At 45.0% G+C, this 23,593-nt stretch overlaps 1 protein-coding gene across 1 annotated transcript in view; it reads left to right on the top strand.

Moving 5' to 3' along the window:
* tenm4 (teneurin transmembrane protein 4) overlaps positions 1-23,593 on the top strand; it is a 209,865-nt gene that overhangs the window by 80,442 nt on the left and 105,830 nt on the right. Inside the window, 2 exon segments of the mRNA XM_035385277.1 lie at positions 4,182-4,403; positions 20,350-20,596. Of these exon segments, the coding sequence (XP_035241168.1) occupies positions 4,182-4,403; positions 20,350-20,596 (469 nt within the window).

Genomic DNA, 23,593 nt, shown 5'->3' with positions numbered 1-23,593 from the left:
GATTGGCGTCGTACCCCAGAAGACACCCTTTCGGGGGGTTGGGGGGTTGGGGGGAATACAATGAGTAACCATGGAGACCATGGCTTTCCCCTGCTTGCTGATCACGGTCGGCCATTTGTTCACACAGTCCTTTTAATTAGGTTGCTTATAAAAAGATAAAGGCTTTGCGCTCTGGGCAGTTGGGCCGAATCTGGCGTGTAGTGGTAGGCGGTCGCGGGGGTGGCGGGCAAATGGACGGGGGGGGGGGGGGGGGGGGGAGTTGTACGGGGTGTGTCCCTGGAGGGAAACTGTCTGGAACTTAAGCGAGAGCTCACGGTCAGACGCTTTCTAACTAAAAGTCTTTTTTTTTGGCTGTGGTAATGTGGTGAGGGAAGGGAAAAGCGATCAGCCTTGGCGGGTGCTGAGAGTTCTCCCGGTACCTGGCCAGCTCCTCCGAGTGTCCCTCCTTCCTCCCTGCCCTCTGGGTACAGGAGAACTGGAACTAAGTCAAGCGTACAGAAATCTAGCATTAATTAAAAAGGGCAAAGAGACACCTGTGCGCGCGCACATACACACACACACACACACACACGCACGCGCACACACACACACACACTCTCTCTCTCTCTCTCTCTCTCTCTCTCTCTCACACGCACACACACACACTCACGCAACCCAAGAAAAAATGTCTGAAAGACTAATGTGCTCTGTACAATAAAGCACCAACTCTTCCACCTGAGTTCTGACTTTGGACCACTTTTAGAGGACTTTAATCTATTTTCCTGCATCACTGTGGAATTGATTTGAAGAAATTAATCATTTCTGGGGGAAATTAATGTGGAAACATCACTTTAGTATCATGCTTCAGACATATAATTAAAATCCACATTTACTGCTGTGAATATGAAAGCTGAATTAATATGCATTTCAGTTTTACTATAATCCAAATGTAATAAAGTATATGGGCAGTGGGTGTGAGAGATATATGGCTACAATTTTAGCACAATAATTTTTCAGTGACGAACAATGCTTCACTAATAAACTGTAAGTTATGTATTAAATAAGCTATAGTATATACTGTATACTATATCTTATAAACTGTGTCAGAGAAATTCATGTATATGCACTCAAAACTTAAACTGCAGATCCAAATGTTTTTATTTTTTATTTTTGGTACTATTGGTTATAGTAAACCGTTTGTTCCCTAAAAGCTCCATGACAAAACATCTACAAAACTGTTGAATTGATACGAAATATTATAATCAGACGGGATTTGCATCAACTACAATCGATGCAAGGTTAACGCGTTTGACTTTGTAAGGAATTGAAGCATTGCAGTGTGTTTTTAATTTATTTATTTTTTTCCTGAAAGTTCCCCGAGAGATGCGGTTTTAATTGGTTTTAACAGGTTGTCAGTCATGTCACTTGGCTCGAAAGGATTTCCGTCATTTTTCTTCTCGCTCCCTTCAGCCTTGCGCATCCTGTCACATGCAATAACTGAGCCCTGTGCAGTGCTGTTCACTCGCTATGGAGTAGTGTTTGCGTGAAAATGACTATTGTTAATTTATGAAAAATCGGCTTGCGTTTCCAGCAGGCTAGTGGTTTGCTCAGACAAACTCTCTTGCCGCTAATGTTACGGAGGAACCAAGCTCCCGCACCTCGGGCTAAATGGCTCTTGGTTGTCAGCATTGTGCGTTGCCTGGACAAACAGGACACGGGGCGCGTGATAGATTCGTGAGCGTGATAGATTTCCTGCACGCGTGACGATAAACTCCCAGCGAAGTGACGGTCGGTGTCCCAGCGAACAAGCCCGACCCGACGTGACATCTCCACCGATCGAAGCTGATTGAGAGATTCCTTTCGGTGACCCTTACCGATGTTCGCACTGTCTGTTCGCCGTCTTGTCTCCTCTCCGCTTGACTGTGCAATGGAACCGCCGTGGTGTGCTGCTTGCGCATCGCTGTGGCAAACTCGCTAAATTTGCTTAATTCTCGCTTAATTGTTTCTAATTCGTTGAGCCGTGCCGATACAGCAAACATTAATCTGATGATGTGATAATTACATACACTTTCATGCAAGGATACTCCAGACTTCCTGCCAAATTTGATTACACCCTCCACGGCTGGGTCTTTTACGTCAACACCAAGGAAATGCCAAATGAACCAGGAGTGAATTAAATGGCGTTAGACTTTGATGGCTTTGTTTCAGTGCGGTGCGGCATTTTTCACGCAAAACAGTATTGGCTATTCTGCAGGACTGTCTATTGGTTTGTAATCATTCTTATTTTTAATTATTTGGGCCGACATAATTTCTGCTCGCATCAAGATTTTAACAACATATATGGGAAAATATACACGTTTGCTGCGGTCAGATATTTATATATTTTTAAAAATGCTTTGAAAATTGCGATCAACTAACGTGCAGTAAAAAGGAATGTAAAATCGCATGGAAACCTGTAGACCCTGGCTCTACCAAATAATTTCCTGAAAAGACACTGCAGCAGTACAATCCCTTTACTTGGTAAATAGTATATTTTTATGTTTCGCACTTAATGGCAGGCCTAATATTTTCAGTGATACATTATATCAAGTCTGATTTCCTTTAACACCACAGGCCAACTCTAAAAGTACTCATTAATTCAGTTTGCTGGTTAACGGCTTTCAAATAACTTCTGCAACTTTAATGCATTTTTGTATCGCTATCTGGCAGTAATTGAAGGCTATTAATATGTTGAGGCAAAACCACACTCTTTTGGCTAATTCATATTTGCTTCACTCCTTAATTGAGTTGATGTTGAGTATCCATGTATAAATGACCATAGCCAGAGAAATTGTGGTCATTTAAAGTGTCCTTTAAATGTGGAAAATGTGATTACTGCACAATCTCCATTTGACGATTGACAGGGCTTTTATTTTCCTTTTTGTAGGACTAAAAGACCATTAGTGCAGACCTTTACACAGTTCATCTAAGGACAGGTTATTTTGTGTCTTGATAAATATTAAATGCCTTGTTTTTCTGTCAATTTAGCTTTGGGAGACAGTTAAAAAGGTGATAATAAGTAGGTTCCTGTGTGCTATTAGCCTGTGTAGTTGTGGTATCCAGAAATGGGGAATTTAATCTGTACCATTTAGGAATGACACATTTGGTATTTTTATTATTTTGATAGCCTTACATTTCAATGTGATGTGTAGACATTCAAGTGCCATTGGAAAAGACAGACAGACGACCTATAATTTATGTCAGTGTGTAAACAGTCTTCAGTAAATTTCATTCTGATGCCTGCCTTTCAGTAAAATTGTTGACACGTGGCCAATCAAGTGGCCAGTTCTGTGTGTGAAACTGCTCATCTATAGCCATCAAATAAGCTTAAAATATCCAAATAATTATTTGACTATGGTCTGATTCTCTGTATTTATAGCTATTTTTCTCAAATATTGTCTTGATGGTGATACTTCATGTGGTGACTCACCACATGAAATGTTGTGTACTCATTGTGATGTCAATTAATGGTATCATTTTAAAAATGATTTATGGTATTTCTGTGTGTCATATTTATGGATATTCCCTCCGCCGCCTTCGCCTGATGTCTCATCATTGGAAGTTTTGAAGGAAGTTGTGTGGAGGAAGTGCATTATAAGGCCGTGTAAGGTCACTGGTTGACAGAATTGTGAGTTGTGACTTGGGACCTCGGAGTGCAGCTTTTGGAAAATACAGCCCCATCTGTCCCTTGGTATTTCTCTGATGTACACTCAGAGATATATTACTGCCTATTACCTTGTAGCAGGACCTTCAGTTGCTTGTCTTGGTTGGTTGAGTAGTGTCTTTGTCTTTATCTGCATCGGTGTGTTGTCTTCACGTTGCTTTAAAGTGTCGTCTGAATCTGTCATGAGCGAGTCTGTCTTCGCGAGGAGGTCAGGAGGAAATTCCCCACGGGAGCTGAGCGTGCTCGCAGTCGAGGCGAGATCGCTTTCTGAAAACGGCACAAAGTCCGTCGTCACGGAGTCGCTGTCGGCCCTGGCTGTGTGCGCTCGCTGCTTGGGGACTTTCCCGAGACGGAATAGTCTGTCGAGAGAAACCCGCGCATCCTCGTTTGTCTTGCATGCTTGAGTTCTTGTCTCTTAGCTTTGCTCGGAATTGTGTTTTTTATTTTTATTTTTTCCCTCCGCCTCTCTGTGTGTCTGTCTGTGTTTGTGATTCCACAGGTCCTCCCCTGCCATGCTCATCCAACTCTTCCACCCCTGTCGAACATTCCCCCTCTCCTCCCCCTTGCCTCGAAGCCAATGAAAGCCAGAGGAGGTTGCTAGGTAACTGTGAGCCTCAGCCAGATCAGGACTCTGACTCCGAGGATGAGTTTGGCCCCAACTCGTTCTTAGTTAACACTGGCTCGGGGGACCTCTGTGCTCCGGCTGGCCCGTCCGCTCACGGTGAGTCGTTTCCTACCGCTGCTTTCTGCTACATAGGCTCCTGGGTTTCCAGGGTTTTTTTGTTGTTTTTTTTCTTCTTCTTTTGTTCTCTTGTTGTATTGCTCATGGGGTTAGCCATGGGCTAGTATGAAGCTGCTCTTGTGCAAATCTTATGGGGAGGGTGGGGTGGGAGGGGGAAGCACAAGGGTAAAAAAAAAGGCTAGCGCTAACATTCGCCCCCAGGTAATCCAATAACATTGTTCACCGAGCTCTCTGGAGGGAAAGGAGGAGGAAACCGAACGGAAGAAGGAAACAAAGCTTTGCTGGAAAGGAAAAGATACTAGTCACTTAAGTAATAGTTTTTTTTTTTTTTTGGTTTGTTTGTTTCATTGAATCTTGTGCTGGCGGGAGCCAAATATGCTGTTTTTGGAATGCACTGTTTCAGCAAACCCACAAAGGTTTCACCAACTAAGCCTGTATTAAACAGACCTGTGCGATAGGGGGGAAAAAATACATCCTTTTTCATACCAACAGATTTTCACTTTCCAGTAAGTGTTATAACAGATCAAAAAGAACGTCTCTTTTAATAGAGTTTAAGGTGCAAATTAAAGATAAGTAACTGTCATAAAACTTGTGAAAGGGGAATCATGTTCATTATGTGATTAACTGAACCTTTCTACTGCAGGAGGCACAGTGGAGTTGTCATCACTGTGGCCTGTCAGATCTATGGTAGACTCATTTGAAACACAATGCACTGAACCCCCTTGGCCTTCAAGACTGAGAGCTAAATTAGGTTGTGATTCCTGCCCCCGTTTTATTCACTCAGTGTTTTTCTCTTAGCGGTTCGTAAAGTGTCCCATGGTGAGGGTCCCTTTCTGCTTTTGTTATGCTCAGCTGATTGAGAGTTGGGTCTTGGGTCGTTCCCCTGGTCGGCTGTCATGGCAGTTTTTTACCCTTCATCCCAACCCCTAAGCAGCCTTTGTAGAGAGAGAGTTTGGGCTGGTTCAGCAGCGATGGTTGGGAGACTCTTTTCCTCGCAAATGCTGATGGTTGTAAGAAGATGAGTGTTTCGGCTTTTGAAATATATTCTCTTTTGGGTGCAGGAGTGGGTATTATCAGAAGTGTCAGAAGCCACTGCCCCGTGGCCTTGATATTTGATTTTAATATGGAAATGATAAAAGCACACGGACAGGCTTCCTGCTCTCCACACAGCAGGGATGATTCTGGCCAAGTCATCCTGTCTAGGACCTGACATGAAAAATTTATGTCGAGAAAGGACAGGGATTTAACAAGTGTGAGAAATGCCATTGTCAACAAGAAAAAGATTAGTTTTTTTTAACAAGTGTTTTGTTACTACCACACAGCACTTTCTGGTGGTGGTAAAACTTAATATAGGCTCTTGTGGATTTCAGTGGGCCAGTATATTTGTTCTCAGTCACCTACTTTCCTTTCCTTTGCTTTCTTTGTTATCCACAGTGATAATAGTGCATCAGTCCAGTTAAACCAGCCAAATGTTCACTTTCCATATGTTGAGATTTTACAGGTTAGATTTTTTTGATTTAAATTTTTTTTTTTTTATCCAATTTTTTTTAGCTGAGTGCATGTTACATTTCTTGTCTACCATCTTCTGGCATGTCCAAGGTCTAATCACAAGGGGGAACGGTGGGTTTAAATATCTGTCGGTCTTGGAAATCTCGGTGTTTCGATGGAGCGTTGCGCACCGTGACTTAGAGCCCAGCGCGCTCCACCACAGGCCGCGTGTGGGTGGTGCAGCGGCCGACAGTGATGTAGCGTTCGACAGAGCTCCAGATCGATGGCGTGTCGAATTGAACAAACTGCACTTTCATTCACCTGGAGAAGGTGAGAAGACCTGTGAGGACAGCATACAAAACTTTATTGCCCTTAAAAGGGAATTTGTCTTGCTCTTAAGCTTCTCGTGGCAACCTGTGACATCACCCACAGAACCGCTGTGATCTGCTGTGATTGACGTCACTGTGCACTGAGCAGGGAGAGTTATAAAGGTCTATGAGCCGCTGTAGTTTTAAGACACAACTCAAGCGTTGTCAAGTCCTATATCATGACATTGTTTTAACATGCATCCACATTCATTTTAACGTTGTTTTTGGGTAGTTAACTCAGGTGTTAAATCACTTCTCTAGAAAAAGGGTACAACTGAAAACATTGTATATGCTCTTTTTTGACTAAGAATGTTCCGGTAGAGCCCTATAGCTGTGAGCTTTATAAGTGTTTGATGAAAACGGAGGCCGGCATCTCTAAATAAATAACTCTGCTTCTCTCCCAAAGCCAGGCATGTCTGTCAGGTGCCAGCTGAAGGTGATCGTTAGTGCTGCTACCAGCGTACAAATCGGGGTGCATTATGGGGGATATTTGAGAGCGCCACAGGAACAGAACGGCAAACTGCACCTCTCCATCTGAGGGAGGACAGGGTGACCATTTCAAATTTTTATTTTTTATTTTTATTTTTTTAAGAGAAGGCAGGGGTCCATTTGAGCCTTTCCCGGCCGTCAACTCCAGGCGTTTCGCTGCTGCGGAAAGTGCCGGAAAAGCCCCCTCTTAAAGAAAACGGCTCCCGGCCTCTCCTCAGGTGCGCACTCCACACAGAGGGAGAAATCTGTGTAAATAATTGATTGGACGTGACAACTTAATTAAGCGAGGGCTGGAATTAAATCAAGCTGGGGGAGACGGTGCGTTTGGAGCGGCGGATGGTGGCGGCAGGAGCCGCAATCTCAACCCAAATTAAATTTAATCTCTATGGCAACGTGCTGGTTACCACTGATTTTTAGGGTTGTGAAGCAGGTTTGGGGGAGTGAGAGGCAGGGAGGGTGGGGGTGGGGGGGTGGCAGTGGGAGGAGGGAATGGAGGACGTCCTGTTCTTTAGGAGATTCATCATGCGACAAAGGCCCCGATTTGCATAGAAATATAGGCTGCCTTAAGGCCTTCTGTTACAGGTACCGGGGAGACACAAGAGCGATTCTCGCTCTCTGTCGACTCTGCACTTTATTAGGCTCGCGGGAAGATGCGTAACATTGGGCACGGTGACACGTTTGATAAATAAAACGCGATTAAGTACATTAACCACCCTGCTGACCAGCCTTGTGGGGACAACGCTAATGTACTCAGTGCCTGGTCGCCATGTCCTCCTGAGGGTGTCCCTCACCCCTCCCCCCCCCCCCCCACCCCCAGTTTTAACTCCCTTCAGATTTTTTTCCCCCACTTCCATATGGCATTACAATGAAGCTGTTTTACTATAAAAATACCTTTGCCCTCAAACTCTGCGTGCAAATAACCAGTCAATTATGTAAATGGAGATTACTATGACTGTGATTTGTTTTGCTTAAGAAGTGCAGGGCCTATTTGCATTTTGTTGTTATTCACAATTGCGGTGCAAATAACCTATGAAATGCGAGATTTGCGTATTGAGAATATTTAATAATGACAAGCCATTACATAAGCGTTCATAAACTTTGTGTCAGTCTTCAGAAGCAGACGCTTGGTTTATTTATTTATTTATGTAATTAGATTGTGTCTCTAGACATATTTATTCGGCTCGCATTTCTAATAAATCACAAAGTGATGTTAATGAATGCTTGTGGTGGTTTGGATTGAAATAAATATTTCTTCCTGCCCCAACCCCACCCAATATAGCTGAAGCTAAAATGTGTGGCAACAAATAAATGTCATATTTCTCTGAGGGTTGAACGTTGTCTCTCCCGGCTGGAATGTGAACTAATATTAACTCATGGAGTCTGCGATTACCTGTGCTGCGCCTGGGAAGCGTCGGTCGTGATTTCTGTGTCCTTCGAGCTCTCAGAGCCGGTAAACGGAATGCGTGAGCGGTGGCGTTCTGTCACTCGGCGTTCCGCCGTCCCTGGCCTCGTGTTATGTGACAAAATGTCCCCCGAACCCTACAAGCCATTTCCCCTGACAGTAAGGTACGTGTGCATACCAGACTTCCCGAGGGCATGGCTCTGAATGTATTTATAATTGGAACATGTCAGGGACTCTGTGTGTGTGTGTGTGTGTGTGTGTGTGTGTGTGTGTGTGTGTGTGTGTGTGTGTGTGTGTGCGCGCACGCCTATGTGTGCGTGTGTGTGTATGTGCTGGTGCATGTGTGTATGTGGTTGTCAGGCCTCGGTTAACCCCTGGGTGCGTGTGTGTATTTGTGTGTATTTGTGTGTGTGTGTGTGTGTGTGTGTGTGTGTGTGTGTGTGTTAGTGCATGTTCGCATGTGGTTGTCATGCCATGTGACACCACTGGGAGGGAGATGCGGCAATTCATTATTAAAAAAAAATGTGTACTCTTTATTGTGTTCCCCAGGCTGGCTGTCATGGTTCATTAGTAATACTGTAATGCATTCCCTTTGAGATTATTCCATTTGCACCATTCCTTTAGTCACTGCCTCTCTGGAAGCTTTTTTGAGAGCAATTCAGAGAGAACTGAAAGCAAGGAGATGCAGATTGTATTCCCAGAAAGTTCTCACAAATATCACAGAAATATAGCCAGACCTGTTTGGAACGAGGGTAGTTTAAGGAAACTGAATTGTATTACGATTTTGGGATCATGGTACTAAATCAGAACACAGCAATTTTCCACTGACCCATTATACAGTGAAACTGCGAATGCAGCGAACTGAAGAATATTGATATAGCAACGGCTAATAATTGGTCCACCTGTCTTGTTGCCTTAGTGGTGTTGCGAAATGTTTGTTTGTTTGTTTGACAACAGGTGACCATTTTCCCAGTGCTGTGTTTTGATTCACAGGGCTGAAAAAAAAAAAAACCCATAAACATTACCTTAAACTCTCTTGTTCCTTGCTCAATACACTGTTATTGTTCACGTCAGCTTTTCACTGGGTGAATACATCCAGTCGTGTAGTTTATTTACCGAGGGAACGTTTCCTTTCAAATGCACAAGCCCTCCGGCCAGCCCCACCCCCCACTCCAACACCACTCTTCCCTAAATGTGGTTTCTGAAGTTCCCAGAATCCTTCTGGGCTGCTTGCTGAAGCCCTCTGCCATTGTGAACACCCAGTGTTCCACTGTTGCCACAAGGCGTCACCTCAGGGGCCTGGCAGGCAGGATCTCCCACTGTGAGGAGCTTCCTGTTGGGGAGGGGGACTTGCCACAAACCTTAGAAAGGCCACCTCTTCCATTGAGCATCTTTTGTTGCGTAACCGCGTGATGTCCGGGTGCCATTCTCTCCCAATGAAGTCTGCAGCTCTGTATGCAAACCCCTCCACAGTTCTCCAGCGAGACGTTCATTGCAAAATGAAGCCGTTTAATCATCTTCCACATTAGGTGTTAGCAGATTTATTTAAAGCATGTTATACAGCAGATTTATTTAAAGCTAACAAAACTTGAGTTTCCGTTAAATTGTATTGGACAAAGAAAGAATTAAAAACACTCCCGCAATTTATATAAACAAGATTTTCACTGCCAGCTGTATCTAAATGAAACGTTTTTATTATTGTATTTACAAACCTTCCCATCACACTCTGGCCATAGCTAATTATTGCCTTATTGTACGTAAAGGCCTGATTTCACTCAAAATTTGTAAAAAAAAAAAGTGTAAGCTTTGTTATTCTCTTCACAGTAACCATCTGATCAGTTGGTTTAGCTGGATTGTAGGAGTTGAGGGAGAGTGATCAGGCTACAGTCTCTGTGCACCACCCAGTGTAACACCCCCCCCCCCCCCCCCCCCCCAAAATTAGCAGAAAGGTAAAGAAAATGACTGTGTTAGAATGCTGTTTTCGAGTCAGCACCTCTGTTCCCCGGCCCCGTGCCTTTCGGAGCGCGTTGAAGCAGAGCTCCGAACTGCAGCCGCGGCAGGACACGTGACCCCGTGGTGCTCCTCTGCTTTCCCTCTCAGAGGGAGAGAGGAGGCCCGGGTGTGAGGCTCACAGGCGAGACGGTGTTTGTCGCAAATAAACGCGATAGGCTTGTTTGTTTTTTATTTATTCCCGCTCCTTTTTTTTTTTTCCTCTGGTTTCGTCTTTCGCGAATTAACGGCGGCGGGCGGGGACGCGGCAGTGCCAAGCCGAGGTGCTGTCGCTCCCGAGGGCGGAGGGAGGGCCGGCGGCGGCGGCGGCAGATGCCATTTGCCGTAAAACGCGTCGAGAGAATTCCACCTCGGTTTTCTGCTTCAGAAGTTTGCGATGGAGTGACTAAAGTAAGGAAGAAAGAAAGGAAAAAAAGAAAAAGTAAGGACGGATAAAAGAAAGAAAGAAAAGCGAAAGAATGAAAGAAAGAGGGGAGAAAGAGATATGAGGAGAAAGAAAAAATCAAGAAAGAACTCCTATAACAATTGAAGAGGCCCATCGTAACCGCAGCATATGTATTTTCTTAAATTTGAGTAATAATTGTCTGATTTTTGTTGCACATTTCTCCTGCAGTGCCATTGCACACGCTGCAGTTTATCTATTGCTGAGGTGACCTAAAAGTATTTTGTAAGCCCATGAGCAGGCTGAAAGTCGTGACTTGAATTTCAGAGCAGAGCACATTAGTGCTGATATTCAATAGGGATCCCACAGTCTTTGGCGAGAAAGGCCATTGGCACCATTACTGTGTTTGGGCAGAGTAGTACTCAGATACTTTTACCTGTTTTTCTTGGCTCTGTTGTGCCCGGCAGGAAGGAAGATGGGCAATTTATATGCTGTTTTCTGCCAGCTTTCTTTGTTCTCCAACCCTGAATCGCCCACCTTTGATCATGTGTTTTGTGATGCGTTTTAGATGTGACTGTTTTGAGCTTTGATTAGAAAATGTATCAATAACAATGTGTAAGAAATATGAACAGGTTAGGCTACTGGATGTTGTAACAGTATAACCTTCCATTATAGATGCATGTGGCTTCACATGGAAATTGGAGAGAAGGAAGGGGCCAGGATTAATGTTACATAAACTTCATAGCAGACGCTCTCGTCCAGAGCAGCATGCAGTTCAGGGGACTTGCAAGTGCATCCACCTCATTTATGAGTAATAGTGGTAGGCCTGGCTAACGGCATGTCAAGACACCCATGTGTTATGCATCTGCATCATTACTGAAGCACTAATGCAAGTTAACTAAGGGAACCAAGAACCGTATACTGGTCCTTGCCTGTGTCTGTCCTGTTGTGCGGAGGATAGATTTGCATCCGAACCCAGATACCATATTTGGAAATTCACACATAATGTCTTGTATGCAGATTTTTATTTTTATTTTTTTTATTTCCAGAGGTGACCAGTGGTGTACGCAAGATGAGATTAGTGGAATCAAGTGGGACGACTGGTAACAGATGTAGATGTGGTCGTCTCAGTACACCCTTAGTCGAGAGTGGCCAGCGTCCCAGTGCTGGCTTTGGGAAGAGGGCGGGTCAGACAGACAGTTTCATAAATTATGAACGGGTTTGTGACTGATATTTGGCGATTGGTGTCCCCTGTTGGTTCACTAACACTTCTGAGGAAACCTGATTTTCCGCAGAGAGAGTCACTATCCCAGCCTTAATGGCCTGTTAGCACCTGGCATTGAACCGAGATGCTCAACTTCTTCATACCAGGGGCCGAATGCAATGTGTAGGTCTGTATCAGAATGGTCATGACTGTGATTAACTATGATTAACGCAATAAATGTTTCTGAAATGCATTAATCGGTCTGTCATTTATCTGGCCATCTATCTATCTATCTGTCTGTCTGTCAAGAATTCAGCATTGTACTAGATATTAGTTACCCATACAGCACATCCATGCAGTGCTCAAGCAAGCTTTTGTTTTTTGTTTTTTGTTTTTTTGGCATTGGAGATGCTGGTTTAAAAATTCAACAGTCCTGGTAGAATGCTGCTAATCACATTCTAGCTCAGTTTGTTTATAGCACGTATCATATTAACAGTCATGCAGCTCCACTGTAATGTTTGATCACACTGCAGGCAGGCCACTTACAGATGGTGGCTCATTGTAGTCACCACTTACCGTCCCCATTTTCCACTGAGGGGGGCTTTTGGTTGGTACCGCTGTGGGACAGTTCCAGATTTAGTAATGAGCCCGTCGTTACCCAGAATGCACTGGCCCCCGACACAGTAATTGACTCCCCACTGGAGAGTGTTCTAGCATGTAAATTTGTTTGCTGGGAAAGTACAGCTGTCAGCACTTTTACCGCATTTATGAGGTCCTTTAAATGTTTGTCTGCAGAAATTAGGAGCAGTTCGTTTGTTTTTTGTTTTTTGTTTTTCATTTGAAAGAGACAGCCGCTGAACTCCATTGTGATGAATCGTTGCTGCTGAATCATTGAATTCTTTTTGGAGTTTTTGTTTGCTGTGGGGCTGATGAGTGTTCTGAACTGAAGAGTGTGATAAACCGTGTCTAACTTTTACCTTTCGGTGAAAATGATACACTTGTCCTTTGATGGTACCTCAGCACTGCAATGTTAGCAGAGCTGCTCGAGGGCCAGAGGCTGGAACAAAGACAAGCGCAGTGGTGCACTGTGTGCGGACAGAACTGGGTTGCTCAGAGATCAGGTAAAACCTTAGTGCTTGCATTTCCTTTATAGTTTTTGACGTTTGCTGTCAAAAGCTGTTAATTGTTGAAGGTCTGAGACAGTCTTTCAGATTTACTCTTTTTCTGTTTCATTTTAGAAAACCCTCTAGCTTTTTCCTGGCAGAAAAAAATGTTTTACTTTTTTGACGTAATACAAGAGTCTTGGATGACAAAGACCATGTTGCAGTGAAAACATTTTCTGAATATTATTTATTTTATTTTTATTGAATGTCGTAGTGTAGGTTTCAGCATAGTTTAATATATATTGATCTTGAGATTGAGTGACTCGACACAAACATGAATTGCACGGGCTCGGGAGCATATAGTAAATTTATATTCTTGTTTTATTTTATTTATCTTAAAGTTAGTATGCAGCCATTTTGGCATGTATAAGATGAAGAACATTTAAAAAATTATTTTAAGAGGGCGACTGGTTATCTGGTTTGGATCCTGCTGGAGACAAACCAGCTACATTGTGTACCTGAGCTGTACCTGGGTCCTGAAAGTGGGTAAACCAGCACAATATGAAATGAGCGGGAAAATGTAGTCGTCCTCTCAGTTTCACGTTGACGCTGTGTTTTCCTCGTTCCTTCATGTGCGCTTCTGAGAATTACAGTCCTACGAGCCGCTGCCGAAGCGGATATGGGAGTAAAGTGTCTTGTGTGGAACCACCTGTCACCAGATCTGAGTAATGACACGGTCTGTGCCGAAAAAAAGAGAAAGATAATCGCTCGTAACTGGATTTCTGTCAGTCCCGCGTTCCTTTAATGACCGGTTCAAAAAGATGTTAACCGCGCCGAACGAGACGTTCTCACTGATACCGTGGCGCGGCTCGCTGGCGGGTTTCCTGGGGTTTTCTTAAAGTTGGCGTTTTGAGAGGGCCTGCGCCTTATTTGTGCCATATCCTGCTGGAACGCGGTTCGCGACTTCTCAGTTTTGGACTGCCTGTGTCCCAGGAACTGTTTGCGTGGATCTGGCAACTTGTGAAGAGGAAGGGGGAAAAAATGCATATTGGTAAAAATCGTCACAGTTTTGAACTGCCTGTGTTGCCAACCCCCCATGTCTACAATCAGTAAACCCCCCCCCCCCTACCCCCACCCCCACCCCAATCCGCAACCATGGAATAATTTCCCCCTACTTTGGCTCTGCTGTTTTTTTTTTGTTTTTTTTATTTTTTTATTTTCGGGACATCTGTGACACTTCGGTCGCCTTCCTCACACGGGAACTTTCTGTTCCGGGACCTCCTGGTTTACAGATTAAGTGCCGGATGGGGCTAAAAAAAGTCCCCTCAGGTGTCATAAACATACAGGTGTGTGGGAGAAGCACACGATGCAGAGAGCCCGTGTTTTATGTACGGGATCCTGTGGGGACACACCATGTTTTACACCAGTATAGAGGATTATGGAGGTTGTTGAGATCTGCAGGCTATTCAGATTGCAGTGTTTTTTATTGGGGGTCTTAAGCTTGACCTAACGATGGAAGCATGGGCTCTTTTGTTTAGGTCTACTGGCTGTGCTTTTATTTGTTTTCGGGTGTGCAGTCGGCTGGTGGAGGCAAAGTGAATAATGACTTCACCTACATAAGCGCAGCCAGAAATCTTGGGCAATCTCAGTTTTGTAATAACATGACTGCATGCTATGGTGAATTCTCCACGGTGTTGTGTTTGTGTGCGCGCGTGTGTGTGTGCATGTGTGTGTGCATGCATGTGTGTATGTGCGTGTGTGCATGTGCCTGTGCGTGTGTGTGGGCATGTTTGTGTGCGTGTGTGTGTACGTGTGCTTGCGTGCATATCTGTATGTCGTCCTGTTCCTGCCAGTCCTGCGCTCTGGCTGTTGGTTGGATAGATGGCGGCCCGTTAAGGAGATGGCTCTGGGCTCTGATACTGGATCTGTGTGATTGATGAGCGGCTGGGCGGATGTGGAAGTTGATGGATAAGGTGTGCTGTTCTTCGCTGAAAGCGCACAAGGACGCCAGCGCATTGCCTCTTATGGAGCGGGTAGTATCAAATTGTGCTGCTCGGTTTTATGCACAATCTGATATCCGTAATGTTAAGTGTCTCCATCTGAATAAAGTGTCCCGATCATTAGATCCACAGCCTTGATGGAGTGGATAAAAAAAAGCTCTCTCCTGTCAGCCAGAATCAACAACTTGTTTTATTTATTTATTTATTTATTCATTTATTTGCGAAAACCTTGAGTGACAGTTGCGTAATAATCTCTGTCTTTGCCAGAACCGGGAGCACGCGTATCGGTGTGTGTGCGAACGTGTTCTCTGCGCCGCACATTCTGAAGGCTTTCGCGTCAGTCACAAGCACGCAGCAGAATGCAGATGATGCGAGAGCTGGCTGTGACAGCTCCTGCCCGGTAATTAGCGTGTGCGGCACCCGACTCCTCCAGAATCCGTCACTGGAATGAGTGATCGGATGCACTAATACCGCATCTGTGTTTTCTTTATTCATACGATAATTTGTGTCAGGAGAAAAAAAAAAACGATTCCTGAGAAGCTTGGAGGAATCTAATGAGGAATCAGTGACTGAATGATTTTGCTGGAGTGGATTGCTAATATTGACATCCACACATTTTGCAGTGCATTTTGAGACTTGTCGTGTCCATCTGAACTTAGTTCTCCTGCTCTCTCATTTACTCCTCGGTCCTGCAAAACACCATGCCTTGCATTAATTTTGAAAGCTACGGGCGTATCTTGCATTTGTTTACCACCTTTGACTGTGGGCGATGAATTATTTATTAGAAAATTGTGATGGTAATTAGACTGTGTCGTACCTCCCGGTGTGATTGCCCCTGGTGATAACCGACTGTGAGGAACAGTGGGACTCCTGGATATCCTGCCGAAAGGTCAACGACTGAGATGGTCTCCCTGTGAGAGAGCTTGCAGCATTGCCCAAGGAACTACTGCAAGTCAAGTGCACTGTAAATATCATGGACTGTACAGCACATAGCAGAGGTGGAGCATTCTGTTGCTCGGCAACATATAAGATAATCGGCAAAATTTTATGGCTGTTAACAGGTAAAATTAACAGTCGGATCAAGCTTGGCTGGTTATTCTAAAGCTGGTTTGGCACCTGCAGCTCTTTGTCTAAACGAGCGTGTGTGCACTTCTGTCATTTTCTCTGGATAACCCTGTCTGCTATATCTTTAAATGTAAATGGGATGGATTGGCAGAAATGGGAGATTCTGACACGCATTCTGCCCCTGATTCTGGTTGAGGCTAGCTGCTTTAGAGTTATAATTGCCTCGTGCTAAATCATGTGATTTTCCACGGCCCAGTCATACACAAATGCGGGGAAAAAAAAACACCATTTTGGTTCAAGGGCTCTTGAGAGCAACTTAACTGCTTATCTTTTGACTTTGCTGTACATAAAACAAGCAATTCATTGGAGTGAATTAACACTTTGAATTGCAGATTAGCAACCATTTACGTTAAATGTGTTTACACGGTTTAAACTTGAAGGAGTTTGCCAGCAATATAACTGCACAAGAGTGGACAATTTTTTATATATTTTTTGTAATCAAATAAAATTTGTCAGCATTAAACCCTTCCATGGCAACAGTGTTTGATAGTGGAATACAAAACAGTTTAGTGAGACCGTCTCTGCCGCAGATACGGTGGCGAGCCTTGCTTTTGAAGCCTACCAGCAGTGACCTGTTCTGGTTTATGGTCTGTAGCCGAGCTGTTGCAGGCGACATTTTGGAGGATCCCGTTCCCGGAGCAGGTGAGCTCAGGACGTGCCAGTAGGCCAAGGCGAGCAGCTGGGGGGCCTTCCGGAACAGCCCGTGGGTGCAGCCGGAGCCCCAGGCATGGCTGGCCGAAGCAGGCTGAACACAAATGTTTGTGGAAGACAAGGCGGCTCGGGGGAATTGAAACGCACTAAAGCGTTGAGATGTTGTTCGTGATGGGTGTGGAGGGGCTCTGTGCACTGCTGTAATGAACCGCTCCTGGAGTCTGACACTGTGCCACTAATGTGGCCATCGCTGGGAGACAGAGGTCTCATAATTAACCTGCCTGCGGAGCGCAAACAGGCCAGCTGCCTGATGGGAAACCACTGGCCAAGGCTGATGGATGCTGCCACCTGCCCCTCACACATGCAGACGGACACAAACACACACACACGCACGCCCCACACACACACACACACTCCCCACACAGACACACACACGCACGCCCCACACACACACACACACACACACTCCCCACACAAACACACACACACACACACCCACACTCATCACACACACACCACACACACCCACACAAGCACACCACCACGCACACACCACACACACCCCCCACATCCTCACACACACACAAACACACATGCACCCACCCACACACACACAAACATACCACACACACAAACACACACGCAAATAATATCAAGGTAAGCAATGGCAGCAGCGCGGTACCTTTTTTTTTTAACATATAAATATATTCCTTAAATCAGTAAAATAAATATGTGACAATGAAACTTTAAGGGATATTTATTTAATGTATTGTGGTATTGCAAAGGCAAGCTCACGGTCATGCTTGTGCTGTACGCCTCTGGAAATCTTTAAAAAATGTTCTTGCTTTGTTCTTTTTTTCTTCTGCTGGTTGTTTTTTTGTGTTTTTTTTTCTTTTCTTTTCTTTTCCTGTCACTTGCACTGTTTGGGGGGTAAAAAAAAAAAGTCATAGCCAGCTGTAGAATACTCATTTGAATATCAACTGCTAAGGCATTGTAATGTGGCGGGAGCAGGGGAGGCGGCCTCCTTACGTATGCTGAGCATTAACCAGACGTGTCAGGCAGGTGAGGGAAGAATCCAAAGCCCAAGTATCAGTGTCTCAGCTAAGATGGTGCTGCTCTCTCAAATTTAGGCACGGAGCTGTACTATTTTCATCAAGTGCTAAGGGGAACGCTCTCGGCCTGCGCCTCTGAGACCCCTGTGACCCAGGAGGATCTGGTTTTGTACAAAAAGCCCCCTGTTCAGCACCCCCATGATGACCCGGGGAGTCAGGACAGCCTGTTCCTTGGCAGCTCTCCGCTGTCTTACAGCTGCGGATGTGTCAGAGCAGACGAGGCCCTGCACATTCCGTTTCTCAGAGTTCCGCGCGTGGAGAGGCGCGCGCGAGAGAAGCGCTCCAGAAGCGTAGGCGGCGGAGAAGCGCCTCTTTAGCTCTCACTCTCTCTCTCTCTCTTTCTCTCTTACCCCCCCATCCAGTCCCAGAGAAATAAGCGGGTTTAGAACAAGCTTTGTGCGCTCCTCGTTTTCCCCAAAAGCAACAGATGTAATGGCGATATCGAGGGGGACGGCAAAGCGAGGCACGGAAGCGTCTTGTCCCCATTTGGCTGAGAAGGGAGGCTCACATAAACATAGCATTTAGCATAGCATTAGCCTAACCGCACGCAGGTGATCGCGTTTTCACTGCTCTACATAAGTCCCGCAGTCATGGTTTTTTTGCTTTTGTTTGTTTCTATTTTATATTATTATTTTTTTAAAGGCTTTGTTTGCTCGGTGCTCTGCCTGTCTACCTTGAGCATCCCTGCGGCTGGGATAAATGAGCAGCGAAACAAAGGCGCGGGCGGAAGTATAAATAAGTCCCACGCCGCCGCCGCCGCCGCCCCTCTCCGAGCGCCGCGGCGTGTGAGAGGCGCGCTGCTTTAATGCGCTCAGCGGGCTCCGTCCCGACCGGCAGGCTCGGGGAACGTGGCTCTGTGGGCCCGGAGCTCTGACTCTCAGGATGGGCCTCATGTCCCAGTGTCAGTGTGTGGCGTGCGTGAGTGCGTACGTGTGTGTGTGTGCGTGTGTGTGTGAGTGTGTGCGTGCGCTAAGTCTGCAGATGGAGTCCCTGGATGACCCCCCTGGTTGCCGGGTGATGACGACCGCTGGTCCTGGAGGCAGCCTGAGGTCGTGGCAGCCGTGCTCCTGTAGGCCTGTGCCCTCGCGTGTCTCCCTGTATGAAGATCAAGCGCTCAGAGAGTCACATTCACAGCCTCTGCTGCTGCCTTCCTGGCCTCGGGTCACGTCCACCGTTCTCTAATGGGTCGTCAGGTTTAGGGGGCAAATCCCCATTGGCTGTCCAAGATTCCGTGTGGAATCCGGGGGAAACGGACCGTATAGATGTACAACTGTTTACTGATCAGATGCATTTAAAATCATTTACTGCATTTTCTATTTCAATTCCCATGTAAACGGACACCATCAGCTCTCTGTTCCCTCTTCTCTCTGACTTATTTCAAAGAATAAATAACAGGAATTATGTTTTAACTGAAAACAGTTCTGTTTCATTTGTATCTTTGTTCAGGCTTTGAGCTTTCATGTTAATGAACAAGAGTTCCCCCCCCCCCCCCCCCCCCCAATAAATGGCTGTATTTATTAGGTCAACATTTGGAGCCAATTAGCAGTTTCACCACAGAAAAAGTATTTTTTTTTTTTACCTGTATGCTCGTGTTTTTGCTCAGGGCTGTCAAACCACCACCAAAATGATACATCTGCCTGCAATGAATGTTAGTTAAATGTCTGTGGAGTCATCATTTATTATGGAAACATAAATTACAGGCATGTAACCACTTCTAACCTTAAACCTTTAGATGCCATATACCACTCTGCTTTAAGATTTATTACAGGTGATAATAAAAATGGTACATTTCACTGTATTCTTGTGAAAAGGTTGGCTGCCCCTCTCTCTGTCTGAGAGACGCCATCAGCACAGCTATGTTTTCATCTATAAAGTCCATTCTGAGCAGGTGACCATTTTTATTATCTTCGCCTTTGAATTAGAACACCTACAGTTACTGTACACGCTCACAAGCCTGGCTTGTACTCCAGGACTCCAAAGACATAGGCTGACCTAGCACAGACTGCTGTATGCTTTTATGCCCTGCATATTTGGAATGATCTACAAGAATAATTTAAAAACTTTTAAATTGGAGTCCTTACTGCCTTTAAGACAAGTTCAGAACCTGATGTTGAATTTTGTTTTTCATTGCAATTGTCTTAAGCGATGTTGTAATGCTTCGCCACGGTTTAAAAAAAGTACGGCACATGCCTGAATGGTGTACAGGCTAACGTGTTTTCAGTGGATGTGTTTTAAGTTTATTTGTCGAGCACATTTGTGTTCTGAACACAGAAGCGGTTCATCTTCCATGTCAACATGGAGCAGAATGTAGGACAGTAGCTCCCTAAAACTCACTGAGTTGAGAAGTTTAGCATTTATTTGCCAACATGTTTGGAGTTTGGTGCTAGCAAATCCCTGGGATTTGATGATCCGGTCTTTGTGAGTGTACTTTCTGAGAGCGAGTAAATCTCTCTGCCTGTCTCTCTCTTTCTCTCTTTATCTTGCTCTCGCTGTCTCTCTTCTCTCCGTCTTTCTGTGTGATGGTTGCCTCCACGCATTTAATGAGTGTGCCCGTGTCTTTTTTTTGTTTTGTTTGTTTTTCTCGCATGTAGACGGCGCGTTCCAGAACCACTCCCAGCTCCGGACGCCCCCCCTCCCGCTGCCCCATTCCCACCCCTCCAGCCAGCACCACGGGGCCTCCGCCAACTCCCTCAACCGGAGCACCTACACGCCCCACAGCAACCCCAGCCCCGTGCCCACGGACAGCTCCCTGCCCCTGGAGGGGCCGGGCAGCGCCCAGGACTCCGGGAGCGCCCAGGACAACTGGCTCCTCAACAGCAACATTCCACTGGAGACCAGGTACGCTCCCCACTGCAGAGCTGACCGCACATGACCCACAGCCTCCCACATAGTGGTCATATTCAAGCCTTCTGACAGACTAATGAGGCAGTACTGATTAATCATTCAATCCTACTGACAGATTAATCAGGCAGTACTGGTTTATCATATTAAAACCTACTGACAGATTAATCAGGCAGTACTTATTTATCATATATCAAGCCTACTGACAGATTAATCAGGCAATACTGATTTATCATATTCAAACTTACTGACAGATTAATCCGGCAGTACTTATTTATCATATATCAAACCTACTGACAGATTAATCAGGCAATACTGATTTATCATATTCAAACTTACTGACAGATTAATCCGGCAGTACTGATTTATCATATTCAAGCCTACTGACAGACTAATCAGGCGGTACTGATTTATCATATTCAAATTTACTGACAGATTAATCAGGCAGTACTGATTTATCATATCTAAGCCTACTGACAGACTAATCAGGCGGTACTGATGAATCATTCAAGCCTACTGACAGATTAATCAGGCAGTACTGATTTGTCATATTCAAACCTACTGAGAGATAAAACGTTCAATATTGATCTATCAAGAAGAGGCAGATGGACAGAGGGTTATGTTGTCAGCACATGCACATCAATAACTTCAAGCCTATGACAGCTGATAGCAGAAGAGAATGTTCAGCAATAAAGCCAAATCCTAGTGGCCTCTGGTACATTTAGGGTGGAAAATCAATATTTCCTTTTTATTACTGTGCTGAAAAAAATCATACGTCTGTATTAAGCATTGTTTGCGAGTTAATGTGCACAGGATACAGAATTCATTTAAATATTCTTTCTTGCCAAGTATGTGAAAGTGTGGTAAAGTCAGTCCTAGGTCAAATATGGATTTGAAATACTTCAACTCTTTAGATGGCAGGTAGAATTTGTAAAAATTCTCTGCAGGTCCATGAGCGTTTTCAACCAAACATATTACTTCCCAGAAGGTAAAAATTATTTGTTGTTCTGAATACAGACAAAATATATTATGTTTCTTTTTATAGTGTAACTAATCTTCAGGAATTATACTGGAGTGTCAAGGGTTAAAGTATTTCAAATATTTACTTAATAGTAAGTAAGTCAAGCTTTTGACTCGAGTCTGACTGAAATCGCTGTGTTTCCCTTACCAAAAGGGTGCTCGGTCCTCTTAGTTAATTCCGAGCTGGGTGACCATCACAGTACCCTGGGCTGTGCTCCAACACTGGCCAACATGCTTTTTGAACATGATTCTCTGAAAGACGGGAGGGGGGGGGTCTTTTCTTTGTCCGGTTTGGCCGCCGGGCCAATAGGTTACTCTTTTATCAGATGTGTAATCACAGTCACAGCCGCTGTGAGATGGCTTTGGGGAAGGAACGCTCCGGAAAACTCCCCGGAGGCCGCGGTGTTCTCCACGGCGAGCACCTCAGGCCTCGTTTATTCTCTGCCTGTTGGCGCTTTGGACCAAACTGTCGGCGGCGAGTGCTAAGGCTCTGTGTAGAGTCGGCCGACTGCGTTTCTTTGGTTACCGCTCACTGTTCTGCCTTGGGAAGTTGGCGCTTTCAAGAGATGGGTAAAGTTAACCAACCGCTCCGATGTTTAGATCATTTATAATGGAGATAGTGCGCCCTTGGGCCCGAAACCCTCCACCTCTTTCACCGCGAGCTGGAAAGGCCAATGAATATTGAATTTTTCAGAGTATATTGAAATATTCCCCGCCCCTTCAGATGGAGAGAGGTGTCTCTTCTTTCAGCCCACCAACTTTGAGGTTGCTGGGCGGCACCACTTGAATGTTATCGATGGAGGAACCCCACCAAGCTTCTTCTTGGAAGAGGAAGCTGTGGGCTTCTAACATCTTCCCACATGCTCGCAAGTCTTAGTCTCCTAACAGACCCAAATTGGCCAGAGAATTAGCAAACTAATTTAGCGGGTGAAGAAGTAGAAGTAGCAGTAGAAGATTGTCCACTTAGCAGGAAAAGGAACACTACTGCTAGTTTGTGAAAGGACTGTTATTGGATCAATCAATGATTAACTGTTGTGTATTATCTGCAGTTAATCTTGCAAACAGTATTCCCACAGGAAACAAAAAACGGATGTTCTGAACGGGAGGGGTGGTGGTGAGTCCTCAGCATAATTTTGTCGAAGCGACATGAATTAGCAGTCTTCCCCAAAGTCCCATAAATTATTAGAATGATGCTGAAAATTGGGGCCATTAGCAATATCCACAAGGGCCCCGCGATGTCTTCTGTCGCCTCAACTTGGCTAATGGTATTATAATGGCCCTTTTCCCACTTTTTTGTTAAAAAGAAGAATAGAGGGGTCCTGATAAATTTCCCGCTATGTGCGCTGAACCGAAGCTGGCCCTGTGGAAAGTGACCCGGGACCACGTTCAGGTCTTTTCCTCCTCTTCCGCTGCGTCGAGCCCCTGCCAGAATTCTTCCGCTCATTTATCCGGACCTTCTCCAACCGTAGCCTTGTGGCACAATAAAGCTGTCTTTCACTAGCGGGCCCCAATTGTGAAAAGAAGCAACAAGGCTCTCCTCCCGTCTAGATGAGGAACATGTTCAGTCTGCACGTTGCATGTTGACAGTTCATTTTTTTTCCTCCCCATTTCATTACCTCAGCCCTCCTTTATGGAACGAAACCTTGGCATGACTGGAACGGCGGGTCACATTAACACGAGTAAAGCGGGCGGGATGGGTTTTTACTCAAACAAACGTCCCTAATCTTGCCGCTTGTGCTCTGTCAAAACCAAACATTGCGTAACCACTCAAGGCCCTTTTGGAAACTGCAGCGGGAACCTGTTCGATCGTAACCTGTCCTAAGCACGCACTTCTGTTTTTTTTTTTTTTTCATTTTCATTTTCAAACTGTGATAAAAATGATCATTTAAAAAATTGCATTAGACCTCTCTTATTCTCACACTGTGGTTTTTTTATAATTTAAAAAACTGTGTTTGAATCTACTTGAACCTGCGG

The sequence above is a fragment of the Anguilla anguilla genome, chromosome 12 (assembly GCF_013347855.1).
Source record: "Anguilla anguilla isolate fAngAng1 chromosome 12, fAngAng1.pri, whole genome shotgun sequence".
NCBI classification, from domain to species: Eukaryota; Metazoa; Chordata; class Actinopteri; order Anguilliformes; family Anguillidae; genus Anguilla; species Anguilla anguilla.
The sequence above is the reverse complement of the archived record's forward strand: the minus strand, read 5'-3'. Positions and strand labels throughout refer to the sequence as shown.